At 36.3% G+C, this 14,024-nt stretch overlaps 1 protein-coding gene across 1 annotated transcript in view; it reads left to right on the plus strand.

The window, feature by feature from the left end:
• LOC107678171 (inactive phospholipase D5-like) overlaps positions 1-12,834 on the plus strand; it is a 29,612-nt gene extending 16,778 nt beyond the window's left edge. The window contains exons 2-10 of the mRNA XM_016473349.1: positions 5,321-5,457; positions 6,531-6,714; positions 7,379-7,487; positions 7,805-7,932; positions 8,271-8,468; positions 9,769-9,920; positions 10,976-11,141; positions 11,258-11,348; positions 11,726-12,834. Coding sequence (XP_016328835.1) covers positions 5,321-5,457; positions 6,531-6,714; positions 7,379-7,487; positions 7,805-7,932; positions 8,271-8,468; positions 9,769-9,920; positions 10,976-11,141; positions 11,258-11,348; positions 11,726-11,976 — 1,416 coding nt within the window. The 3' untranslated portion in view covers positions 11,977-12,834. The remainder of the gene's footprint in view (positions 1-5,320; positions 5,458-6,530; positions 6,715-7,378; positions 7,488-7,804; positions 7,933-8,270; positions 8,469-9,768; positions 9,921-10,975; positions 11,142-11,257; positions 11,349-11,725) is intronic.
• The last annotated feature ends 1,190 nt before the right edge of the window (positions 12,835-14,024 follow it).

The raw sequence follows: 14,024 nt of genomic DNA on the forward strand, positions 1-14,024 counted from the left end.
TTTACAGCCTGGTTCAAAAAATTATTTTGGTCTATATAGCTAATTTTGCCCTTCATAACAACTGTGAGGGGGTGAATTTTTTTATAACTCATCCGTTTAAATTATATTAAGCCTTAGAGTTCTGCATAATTAAGGGCGTGGCCACTTGAGTGACAGGTGGATTGTCTCTGCTGTCACCACCGTTGAGCTAGGTGGGTGTGGTTTCAGCAACCAGCTCCCGCCACTTTGCCCATTTTCGATTATCTGGGAGTGACGCTCAGTGACGCGCTACCAAGATGGCGATGTCCGGCTCCGCCCACTTTAGGCTTCAGAAATGCTCTTCCTACGGGTGACGTCACGGACACTACGTCCATGTTTTTATACAGTCTATGGGTGTGCCTCACACGTCCTGAAAAGTGAAGCTGCGGGCTCTTTGATCGCCCCCTTGGTGGCTGGCTGCAGTACAGGTCATAAACCCCGCCCTCTCCATGTAAACGAATGGGACTTGAGTCAAAATAAAAAAAATTAATTACACTTCCAATACAATTTTTCGAAAGATGGTTTTGGTAATTTAAAGTAGTTGTTATCACGCTGATATACTGTATTCAATTGTTCGCTTTTGTGATAAGTTTGATTTTAGCTAGTAATTTGATGCTATAAAAACATGGCGTGTCGTTATGGTTGATTGGGTCTGCGGGAGTTTCGGCGGGAGTTTGATTCTGCAGCTCCACCTCACGACGCTACTGCGCATACTCTGGCTCCAAACAAATCTCTGCTACGCAGACTCTGGCTCCAAATGACGTCATTTACTCAAGATGGCAGCGGCCATACTGAGATGCTTTTGGCTTCACTTTTCTATAGTGAAAGGAAGTGGAGACGTGTCGTCCATCTTTTTTTTTACAGTCTATGTGTCAGATCTGTCCTTCATAATAAAGGCAAAAATGCCAAAAATAAATCTAAAAAACAAAACAAAAAAAATAACATTAATAAATATTTTAGACGTATATAAGTATATTAAAATAACACTTTCTAAGATGTTTTCTTAGATGTTTCTGCTAAAATTAAATTTTTAGAGCTTTAATATTATTGTGGATATAGTTCAGATAATTTGGTTTTGAGAGAGTTTATATTGACTTTTGATCTTGGTAAATCTAAGCACAGTTTGAGACATCATTGAGATCTCTGTGAGAGTGAGACCACTGGGGTCTTTTTTCATCAGGAATAAAATCAGGAAACCTAAGCAATTTGTTCTAATTTACTGTTTCAAGGAACAGTTGAGACATTAAAGAGATTTCCTTTTTGATTTTTCTTTCGCAGTTGCATACCACTACAAGTCTGGCTTGATAGATTAGTTCACAAGTTTGCCAGGCAGATTTAACGATCCTAAATTAGAAACAAATGAGACATTACAGCATGAGTACAGTGCTATAAAATTGAAGTAGAACGCTTAGTCTGGATAATTGGTCTTTTATGAGAAGTACGTGAGCTCTCTGACCTTTTGTGTTTTCCCAGTAAGCTCAGTTTGAGACATAATTGACATCTATTCGGGAACACCTTCAGAGATTACTGGGATCTTTTTCTTTTGAGAACAATCTGAGAATCAGGAGACTTCAGCAAAAGTCTCAGTTTGCTTTCCATTGAATGTAATTTGTTGTCTGAGAGAAGACAGGTATTAATAAGATCTCCTCTGAGGTTTTTCCTTCCTATGGGAAGGTACTTCAGATTCTGAGATTGCCTGAGTTGCATACCGGAGACTCTAATAAACAATTTACTTGATAGATTAGTTCAGGAGCTGGCCAGCCAGTTGTAACGATGCTGAATTATTCATAGGGTGAACGTGTCAAGCTCATTTATGCTTGCACTGAATTTCCCTCTGTCGTGCTGGAAGGAAAAGAAACAATACCTTAGAGATGCTTGGAGTCAGAAGGTTACATTTTATAACAGGTTTTCCCCCTTGTCTTTCTTCTGCTGAAGCCACTCTGCCGGGAGAGTTTTGCTTCACAGGGCAGGTGAGAAAGATGCAGAAGGGAGGGGGATTGTTCTGTGTTAGCCCAGCATTGGATGTTTTGAGAGAGGGAGTGGACCGTGTCTTTCTCTCTCTCCTCCTCTCTCTTTCTCCGTCTCCATCACTATGGAGTTGAGGCGAGGAAACCACACAACCAGTGGAAGCATGCGTGAGCTCAGGGTGCTAAAACAAAAGGCACACTATCTATCACCCACTATATCATTCCGTGACCTGAACATTTATAAGTGAGAATTTAAGTGAGGTTTTTTTTCAGTGGTGTCTGCAATTGTGTATGTTGTATATGCAATTTTTTTTATTTAAAACAAACACACATATGACAATGCTATGTGTGTAATTACATTTTGTCAGTTTCTCTGGTTTATTTTGTTTTATTAAATAAGATTAAGTCTGAGAGCAGAATGTGTTTTAAATTCATTTTTCTCTCACACGTTTATTCACAAGTACAGCATGGTGGTTTACAGTCTGACTAAGCTGCATGTCAGGCCTTTTTGATTGTATGTTAGAAGAACGCTTAACTCGGCAAGACTGAACTCTGAAAAGTAACAGATAAGGTTGGAAGGAGCAGCACATCGTCCTGTCAATCAAATCTGTCAGCACAGACAGCTCGATGCAAACACAGCATTAATTTGACATATTTCCCTTCAGGTGGAGAAAGTCTCTGTTTACAGACAACTTTAATCCTTCCTTTGCCTCTGGCAAGACACAGATTTAATTTTTTTTACAGTGGAAGAAATCTGACATATCGTTTGATTACTGCAGTGTATGCTTTTAGCTTCTAGAACAAAAAAAATACTGAAACACTAATGGATTCAAAATATCACATTCTCTTAAAGGTCTGAAACACCCCAATAACTTAAATAAACATAGACAAACTGTATTCAGTGATATTCCCCAGTGCTACTGAACTGTTTTTAAAGGGGTCAATGATGCGATTTCAATTTTTCCTTTCTCTTTCAAGTGTTACAAGCTCTTAGTGCATAAAGAAGATCTGTAAAGTTGCAAAGACTTAAGTCTCAAATCCAAAGAGTTATTCTTTATAAAAGTTAAGAATTAACCACGCCTACCTAAAACGGCTCGTTCTAACAATAATGTTATTTTTAGCAACATCATATGACCCCTTTAAACCAAACTTTAAACCAAACCAAGCTTCAAAAATCCTTCAATAATATCTTAAATGTCAAACTTAACATAAAGTAAAAATCCAAACATAAAGTAAAGTCAATTATGACTGTACTGTACATGAGTGTGTAAGGGTAATAAAGGGGGCACTAATTGACCAATCCCATTTTAACTGTAAGAAGGTTAATGCCATGCATTAATCTGCTCGCTTCGTGTACTCCCTGCTCTTTAATTAAACTTCACTTTGCATGTCTCCTTCAGAGGAAAATGATATATGATGTATATGTCACTCGGCAGAAAGCTGTAAAGCTGGGACTCTGATGGAGGCCAGCAGATGGGCTGGGAGACAATCTCTCTCAGGGGAGATATGTTCAGGGAAGTGCAGCTCTAAGCAAAAATCAAGTCACTCGTGATCACTTTTTTTTTTTTTTGAGGGAAAATCCAAAGTTCTGAGTTGATTACTGGTTCTCAAGTAAGATTGCCTCAGGACCCACATTGGTCATCAAATGATGACAAAATACCATAAGTTTTTATTGTTCCAATGTAAACAAAATCTCCTTAATATACAATATTGATATGTATTTATATTTCCATAAACTGAATATGCCCAATGACAAGGGTTCTGTATTCGTGTAGTATAGGTCTTTTTTCTTTTACGTTGCATAAACTTATTCGTTTGTTTTTTAGGACAAGGCATCTGATGCCAACAAAAACATGGAAATGTTTTCTCCTATACACTACTATTCAGTTATCTCATGATAACCATGGGCTTCATTTATTTCATAAAAAATATGGTAAAAATAGTAACATTGTGAAATATTATTACAATTTAAAATCACTGTTTTCTATTTGAATATAGTTTAAAATGTCATTTATTCCTGTGCTGTCAAAGCTGAATTTTCAGTGTCATTACTCCAATCTTCAGTGTCACATGATCCTTCAGAAATCATTCTAATATGCTGATTTGCTGCTCAAGAAACATTTCTTATTATCATCAACAGTTGAGCTGCTTAATATTTTTGCGGAAACTGTGATATATATACCACAAAACCTCTGAAGTAGCTGGGGTATATTTGTAGCAATAGCCAAAAAAACATTGTATGGGTCAAAATTATCGATTTTTCTTTCATGCCAAAAATCATTAGGATATTAAGTAAAGATCATGTTCCATTAAGATATTTTGTAAATTTCCTACCGTAAATATATCAAAACTTAATTTTTGATTAGTAATATGCATTGCTAAGAATTTAATTTGGACAACTGTAAAGGCGATTTTCTCAATATTTTGATTTTTTTTGCACCCTCAGATTCCAAATTTTCAAATAGTTGTATCTCGGCCAAATTTTGTCCGATCCTAACAAACCATACATCAATGGAAAGTTTATTTATTCAGCTTTCAGATTATGTATACATCTCAATTTCAAAAAATTGACCCTTATGACTGGTTTTGTGGTCCAAGATCGCATATTTTAAATTCTTTGATAAATAGAAAGTAAAAGAACAGCAAATGTCTTTACTGACACATTTAATGAATTTAATGCACCCATCCCGAAAATTTCTAATACTGACCTCAAACTTTTGAACGGTAGTGTATTGTTGATAAACCTGTATTTTTTTTCAGTCTTTAATATGCATAATTATATGATTTGTTATTCACATTTATTATTGTTCTTTCCCTGCTGTCCACGACCCTTTCAGCGACCCACCATGTGAGAACTACTGCCCTACAGCACACACCATGTTTTATCCATTGACCACATTAATATTTATAGACACTTTCCTCAGTTTCGTGCTAATGCTTGTTTACAGCAGTGGATTGGAAAGAATGCTGCATAGTGAGAACACTCACCAACAACAGATTTATCTACCTTAATACCTTAGAAAAAAACACCAAGCATATAAGGAAAGCTCTTTTTTAAAAAAGCCATCCTTCTGTATAATAGAATTCAGGCGGAAATTTGACAGAGACGCTCTATCATTCTCTCAGTCGTAAAATTAAATTATACTGTAGCTAGGAAAATATTCCAGAGCAGAGAAGTACAATTTTGAATACAATAAATCTTGACCCTGCAAATCTGAACTGTCACCAAAGTCAGAAACCCTATATTAATAATTTAAACAAATAAGTCAAGACAAAGTTATCTATAAAACCTGGTATATGTAATTGGCAGAGCTCTCTTTGTATGTCTTATGCAGTCCCAGCAGAAATGTATTGCTGTGTTTGCACTGGTTTGCTGCTTTGCTGTCCTGTTGGCTCTGATTTTCTCTGCTGTGGATGTCTGGGGAGAGGATGAGGATGGTGTCACTGAGGAGAACTGCAGCAAAAATTGTCGGTAAGAAGCAGTTCTCACAGATCATACCCTGGTAATGATATTTTCTACAGTACATATTGTATACAGTATAACAAACCAAAAAGTACACCAGGGAGCACTGCATATTCAGCTCTGTGTTTTCTACCTTTAGCCAACATGAGCTTGTTAATTGTATCTTGGCAGTGTATCATCTTGATTAGGAATAGTTTTAGACGTCATGGCTGATTTAAAAAGGATAGTTCACTGAAAAATGAGAGTTGTGTCATCTCATCCAAGCTAAATGACTATTATTGTAGAACAAAAAGAAAATTCTGAATAACACAAGCCAACTCAACTTTTTTTGGGATCAGATTGCAATAAATGGGGACTGGAGCTTTCATACTTCAAAAAAATTGCACAATGTTTCATAAAATGATAATTGCTGTGTTCCTGAAGCCATACAATACCGTAGCTTTTTGTGAAAAACAGACTGAAATGTAATCAAAAATAAGTTTCCTCTAGTGAGCTGTTAACCGCTCATTCATTCTGTCAGAGAGCTGAACTCATTAACAAATCATTCAGAACTGAAGTGACTGATTGAAAGAAAAGTTCTGACTTAAAGGAATAATTCCCTCATGAACATCCCAAGGTGAGATGATTAATTCAGTCATTTAATCAATTAAACTTCAGTCTGATCCTCACACAGGACTTTAAATAAATTGCATTGTTGTGAGGACAATCATTTTGGAACACTCATTTTCCATATTCCGCATTCATTTTCTGTACTGTATATTAAAAAGAGTGGCCAGATTCACCTTTCTTGTTCTATATAGAAAGGAATTCATAAGGCAACATGTCTGCTAAATGAATAATTGTAGCATAATGTAAACGAGTAAAAAAATTACCATTTTTCTTTAAGACATAACTGCTTGCCCAGCAGTTTTTAAGAATAATATGCAACAGTGAATCACACATTGAATCATATGTGCAGTAAGAACGTAAACAGGTTCAATTTTGATTTCATGGTGGCTTCGATATATACTGTATGTCGTACATAAAACTATGAACATATTCCACAAACTAACATTTCCTGACTTACATCAATGTGCTCTTAGCATTGTCCTTGTGGAGAACGTCCCAGGAGAGCTGTCGTTCAACCCCAATAGTTCAGCCCATCTCCCACTTGCCATGGGTCTCAACCACCTTTTGGACCAAGCAAAACTGTCAGTTGAGATAGTGTCGCCATACTGGGCTCTGACCTCCGCCGATCAGGGGTCACAGCTTTATTCTTCCTATCAGGTTAGTTAGCATATTGTTACCCTGTAAATATGCATTGTCAACACTTTAAGTGATTCTTTTTTTTTTATTATTGATATGCTGCATTAAACAACGTTCTGTCGTTAAACCCTAGATGGCAAAGGTCGATAAGTTCTAACTCAGTCTGATATAATCACATCATTACTGGCATGGTGCAACTGATTGGTTTCTTTTTGCATCATCAGCCAATGAGCTTGCTGCTCAACATTCAACTAATTGGCTAGTGCTTGCTGTAGCAGTTGCAGAAACCCTCCACCTCCCCTAGCTCCACCTGTATAGATCTTCTACAGGGCAATGTCATGTATGTTATACACGGGGGTTATGTATGTTATATTTGCAGCAGCAGTATTTCCTACATGGTCACAGCAGCATGTATGTGGATGTATTAGCAGTAGCAAATCTTGGTACTTGCTCTGCCGCAGCAGCAGTAGCAGATCTATTCCACCAAGACCAAATACATTAACATTGGCATGTATATTACCATGCTGAACTCTCCGAGAGTTGTCATGACAGATGTCATTTTGTTCATACCTACTTCCTATTTATGATTATGTACTGATAAACTCTGCATCTAAAATTGATTTATTGCCACTGGCATATATTGCAAATGGAATTAATATTCTACCATCTTTTTTCTATTTTCTAGGGTCAGTATTTGTTTCAGAGATTGTTAAGCCTGAAGTCTCGAGGTGTCAGATTAAAGATTGTTAGTGACCAGCCCAACTCCATTGAGCTGAAGAGCATGTCTGACCGCTGTAAGTGAACTCAAATCTCTCTTGTTAATGTTAAGAGATGCATTGATTTGTGTCTGCTGAGGTGCTGAATACAGTACTAAAGCAGTTCTCTCGAGGCAAACAGTGTAAGATCACACACACAGGCATCCGTCTGTCATAAACTGACATAACTCTTTGGGCTTTACGCTGCTCCAGTCCCTCAAGGCTACACACAAGGTCAAAACATCACGAATGTGCAATATTGTTTATGCCAGAGTTGAATGACAGACAGATCTCTCGTCAAGGTTGAGCGCTTAACAGTTCCCCAACCATTGCCCACATGGTTCGGTCTCTCCCAGATGCAGAAGTGCACTACGTCAACATGACAGCCCTCACCAGAGGAAGACTGCTTTCCTCCTTTTGGGTGGTGGACAGGAAGCACATTTACATTGGCAGTGCTGGCATGAACTGGAAAGCGCTTTCCAAGGTAAAGAATTTAGACAATTTACAGTGGCCTCGAAATGTACTTGGATGATATATGAGAGTTATTGTAAAACTTAACAAAATGAATGAAACCTGGGAGCATTTAAGGGCCGGTCACAGTAGACTCTTTGTTCAATTGACTTCCATTCATACACATGCGAGAGAGAAAGCCTGTTCTAATTTCACTGCATTCCAAATTTCAAGTCTGATGAACTCTGCCCTGCAAATTTGTACGATGAATTCATCTGTGACCAAAGTAGATAACGTATTTTTCAAGTAAAACTTTTCACATTTCATATTGAGAAATTGTGATTCTTGTTCCTGTTTTTTTTTTTTTTTCAGCTGAAGGAGCTCGGAGTAATAGTGTACGACTGTAGTTGTTTGGCTCTGGACCTGCACAGGATCTTTTCTTTCTACTGGCAGCTTCAGTACAGGGACTACATCCCTTCAATCTGGTCCAAGAGAGTCACGGCCGTGTTCAGCAGAGACAAGCCGCTTCAGCTCAGACTCAACAATACAGATGCTTCTGCCTATGTGTCGGTGAGATCAATACATATATCTCTCTAGTCTTTGCCTGACTCAGGTGATATGCCAGTGTACATCTATTTTTAAAATAAATCGAGAAGACAGGGGATAGTTGCCACATATTTTACTCTGTTATCTTCAGTATCCTGCTACCCACTTCTCAGGGCAGATTTATTTTTAATGCTGACTATACAGTCCATCTTATAGTTACTGAGATACAGTCCTTGAGACAACTTCCCTGTGTGACAACTAGCCCCTATATGGCATTATGCCTGCAAAATGAAATATACATGTCAAGGCTAAGTATATATACAACATTTTAAGGGTGATATTTATTTAAAAAGAAATTAGTACTTCTATGACAGTCAAGACATTTATGGTGCAGAAGAATTCTATTTCAAATAAATGCTGTTCTTTTTAACTTTCTATTCATTGAAGAAACTGTATTCAACATTGATGAGAAATGTTTCTTGAGCAGCAAATCAGCATATTAGAATGATTTCTGAAGGATCGTGTGACACTGAAGACTGGAGTAATGATGCTGAAAATTCAGCTTTGCATCACAGGAGTTAATTACATTTTAATATGTATTAAAATAGAAAACAGTTATTTTAAAATTTTCCTGTACATTTTTACGTTTTTCGATTAGAATATACGGTCTGTACAGTATAAAAACCATTACGCCTATGGAATGTCCCCATAAAAAATGGAAACACAACATGTGTGTGTGTGTGTGTGTGTGTGTGTGTGTGTGTGTGTGTAAAAGTATTTAATTACAGTAATTACTAATACATTTGACATTTTATTGCATAAACGTCATGATCGATTATCCAGTTCCACGCACATTGAAATGTGTTTACATCTATGTCTGTTCTTATTACAAAGATTTTTTATGTAAACTGCTTTTTCATTGGTTCCCATGGGATATAATTTGATTAAGGTAAATTCACTCACTCGACAGGTAATTTATCCCAGTGACTCTGTTCCACGTCAAGCTGCGTCACATGTGAAGACACTGGCCATCGGATTCTAATTTGAGTGTAATGAATCTCGATTCCCTTCCAGCAACAGGATGTTTACTCGACACATCTGAGACATCCATCATCCCATTCAAATGAATTGTGCTGTAATGTTATAGGCTGCTGGGAGACTTTTCTAGCTCAGTGATAAAATTCTTCTCCTGACAATGATGTATGCACACAGACGGCCATCTCATTACCTCGCTCTGGTGTACTGGCAATGTGAATTTAAGCTGAAAAAAACTTTAAAAAGAAAAATGCTGTTTTAAATGTTGTTCCCCAATGTTTCTTCATAGACATCACCAGAGCTGTTTTGTCCCAAGGGTAGAAGTAGAGATTTAGATGCCATACGACATGTGATCCGAGAAGCCAAGAGATTCATCTACATTTCTGTAACTGATTACCTGCCCTTAGTCAACCGCAGCTTCAGAGGATCACCAATCATACGGTAATACTGGTTTTCACAGGCACAGGGTCATTTGTATGTTTCAGCATTTAAAAATGGCTGTTAATAAAGGAAATAATCAATTTAGGGAGGATTGTTAAAACAAATAAAAAAGGGGGAAAAAACATGAACAGATTTACACATTTCTAAATAAAATACATTGAAATTATTTGAAAAATCACTGAAACTTGAAAGAAATTGAAATTGAAATACACTTGTATTGTTCCCAAAGGGGAAATTTGTGTTGGACTCAAGGTGTTTACACTGACAAGACCATTGGATCCATAAATAACAATATACACACAATATACACATACACATAATTCCTATACTGACACCCCCCCCAAAAAGGCTCTGTAACACATTTTAACATTTTGTGTAGTGTTAAGCTAAGATATTTCTCAAGTAAGCATGCTATATTTTATGCTTTTATTTTTCAATTTTTACGTGTTATTTAATATTAACTTGATTTTTAAATTATTTTTTCAAAATCATTTTGAATTTGCTTTTAAAAAAATAATTAAATCTCAAAATCTTCTATAAGTGTCATTATGTATACTGTATGTATAATGTGCTTTTGCCATCTTAAGAAAATTGGATGATTTATTTAATCAACTGATCATTCAATTTGAATATGCAATATAACATTTTAATCAAGTTTACCTATTTTTACAAGTTTACTCAATTGAGTCTTGCTCTTGAAACAAGACTGTTTATCTTGATGTTCACTGAATTATTTGTGAAAACCCTTGTCAAGAAAAAAAATCTTGAGATATCACTCGATTAAAAAAATATAATATATGTTGTCAGGTTTATGCATCTAAATATCCAACTTTGAAAGATCTTATTTTTGCTTCTCAAGTGAATTTGTCTTAAAATAATTTTAGGTATTTTCACTGGAAAACAAGACAAAGATATTAAAAGTAGATTTTTTTGATGTGTAAATCTTTGGAGCTATTTATAAACGGACAAATTTACTCTTTTGAAGATTTAGGACTTCTCTGTATGCTACTTCCTTACATCAACACTCATTTGGCTTGTTATATTTTTTGGTTCAGGTACTGGTCGCCAATAGACGAGATGCTCCGAGAGGCTGCAGTACTGAGAGAGGTCAAAGTTCGTCTCTTAATCAGTCTGTGGACACGCACACATCCACTGACCTTTAACTTTATGACGTCAGTGCAGGCCTTATGCACAGGACTGCCATTCTGCTCTATAGAAGCGGTGCGGAAAGAATCTATTTGATTGATCTGTTTACACACACACACACACACACACACACATTTATTTATTTTACAATATAGGTTATATTTTATATATGCGTTTCTGTTTTGAATCAGAGATTTTACAAAGGCAAGGAGCAGATGGGAGGATTTCAGCACAGGATAAATGAGAATAAATTTATGGTGACAGACAACACGGCATACATCGGTAAGACTCTCTCTCTTGCACACACACACACTTAATTTAGAGTGGTTCACTGCCCTGACAAAACCTGTATATTTGTATTGCCAAAGCAGTACAAAATAAGTTTAAAAAAGCAAATAAAAGTAGTGCAAATGTGTAAAAGGAAAAGTATTAACAAATCAAATGAACTCAATATTTTATTGCATTTTTTAAATTAAATGTAATATTAAAAGGGATAGCGGTAAACAAAAAATGAATATAAAATGAACCTAAATATGCACTAATTCTAAAAAATAAATATACATAATGAGGCATTTGTCTTTCTTTGTCATCTGTATTATATTAATTCATGTACAATTTATCATATCGCACATTACTATTCTAATTTTCTGTCATTTAAGGGAATCTGGACTGGGTTGGCAGTGAGTTGGCTTTCAATGCAGGAGCGGGGCTTGTGATTCAAGAATCGGAGAACCAACGGGAAGGGCAGGACTCGATTGTAGAGCAGCTGACTGCTGCTTTTGAAAGAGACTGGTTTTCACCCTACACAATAAGCCTGCTCTCTGGCAGCACGACCCTAAAGGAGAGCCAACATGGGAGGCAGAAACTGCCAGCTCTAAAGACAAAACTAGAGGGCAGAGAGCATGAGTGAGCAGCACAAATTTCTCTCTGAAGCGGGACCAATAAGCCAAGGACTTTGTGCCTCAGAACATCTGTGGCCATGACTCTTACCGTTGAATTTTCAAATGCTCTGAAGGACTTCTGTGAAGGAAAAGATTTTTGTGTATGCTTTCTTTTTAAAATTACAGTACAGCACTTTCAAAGAAATACTCTAAACCATTATATAATGCATGCTTGTTTGGATAAGAAACACTCAGTACCATTAACTGAGAACTGTGGAAATCATTTACTCCAATATTTAGACTTTTCTCATTTTAAACCAAATTATTCAGAGACTATGCTCATGGAAAAATTGCCAAAAGTTTATAATCATTGTGTAAATTACTTTTCTCAAGATGTTCATTAGTCATCCTTTTTTAAAATCAAGCACATTTTTACTGAAAGACATTTTGGAAAATCTGCATATACACCAACAAACTTGCTCATTACATATGCAGCCTCATACTGTAGCTATCATTACTTTCTGATTGACTAGCTATTATGGCACATCTGACACTGTGTATATATAAAATGTTTACATGATGCAGCATGCACAGCCTTGAAGTAGCTAATGTACAATCGTACACACAAGAAGAGACTGTTTTTCTTACTGAACACTCACTTAAGCTTACACCCTTTAAATGTAGCTGAGTAGCTTTTATATGTAGCTTTATATCATCCTTTAACTGACTGTTTTAATGGAACAGTAATGTTCTTATTAAACAGTCATTGCTGATTGCTGATAATACAGGCCACATATGTTGCATTTCTCAGTAGTTTGTGGCCTGATGCTTTAGCATGTTTTGCCTTATATATGCTGCCATAAACTGTAGCTGCTGTTGTTTTCTGGATGACTACCTCCTATGATACAATGCATCTATGATATACTGTACATATAATCATATATAATAAAACTGATTGCTGCAGCATGGGTCATATATTGAACTGAATTATAGCCCCATGTACATAAGATACTGATTTTCTTACATGGAATGCACAATTTATGATGTGATTAAATGTATCGCACCTTAACCAACTGTTATAATTAAATATTAAAGAGTTCATTAAAAATTGACTACCAGTCGTAAATAGGCAACATATGTCCCATTGATTTCTCACTGCTGTTCAGTAATTTGTGTCAGACTGTCAGCAAGCATCTCTCAAAACCCAATCAATTTAAAGCCTCTCTTAGGGGAAGAATTTATTTTGCACATGCAAAGCAATAACAAATTGCCTGAATTCCATCATTCTTCTCATCCATCTCAGAGAACACATGAAAATCCATTGGACAAATGGTTACTCTTTCTAAACAGTCTATCTACAAAAATACATATCACCTACACAAATCTGTATATATATATATATATATATACAGTGTTGGAGGTAACGCATTACAAGTAATGCGAGTTACGTAATCAGATTACTTTTTCAAATAAGTAACGCAAGTTACTTTTTATATATATATATAAAACCAGTATACTTTTGAGGCGTCTGTCAATCATTTTGCGCGTTCACAACAGGCAGTCTATATATGGTAAACCGGAAGCTAAGAGCGCGATAGATTAATTATTTAAATTAGTTTTAGTGGTTTTAGTGAGATTTTATGCGAAATGTTCATGATTTGTTATCAGTCAATTAGTTTACACAGGCAAATCTCGACAAAAAGAAGAAGAAGAAGAGGAAGAAGAAGAAGAAGAAGAAGAAAGCTTTTTATCGCTGGGGGGAGCTGAGAGTTTCAAAGCGCTCGAAAACAAATGTTTTGCTTCTGCTTGTCAGATCGAAATACCATGGTTACTCCAAAGCTTCAGGCTTGTATGAGTGTGTAATTCGGTGGGTAAAATCTAAAATCGGGCGGAAGCTCTGTAACGGTTAGCGTCGCTTACAGTGTCTTTTTAGTGCAAAATACTGCTGGTTTAGTCGAGAATCTGCAGGCCACCAGTGGATTTCTTGTTCTTAACTCTTCCGCAAGGTGGCGCCAAAGCCTTACATTACATGTTTAGGGAGATTGTCATATATATATATATATATATATATATATAT

Source organism: Sinocyclocheilus anshuiensis, unplaced genomic scaffold (genome assembly GCF_001515605.1).
Source record: "Sinocyclocheilus anshuiensis isolate Anshui unplaced genomic scaffold, SAMN03320099.WGS_v1.1 scaffold648, whole genome shotgun sequence".
Lineage (NCBI taxonomy): Eukaryota > Metazoa > Chordata > Actinopteri > Cypriniformes > Cyprinidae > Sinocyclocheilus > Sinocyclocheilus anshuiensis.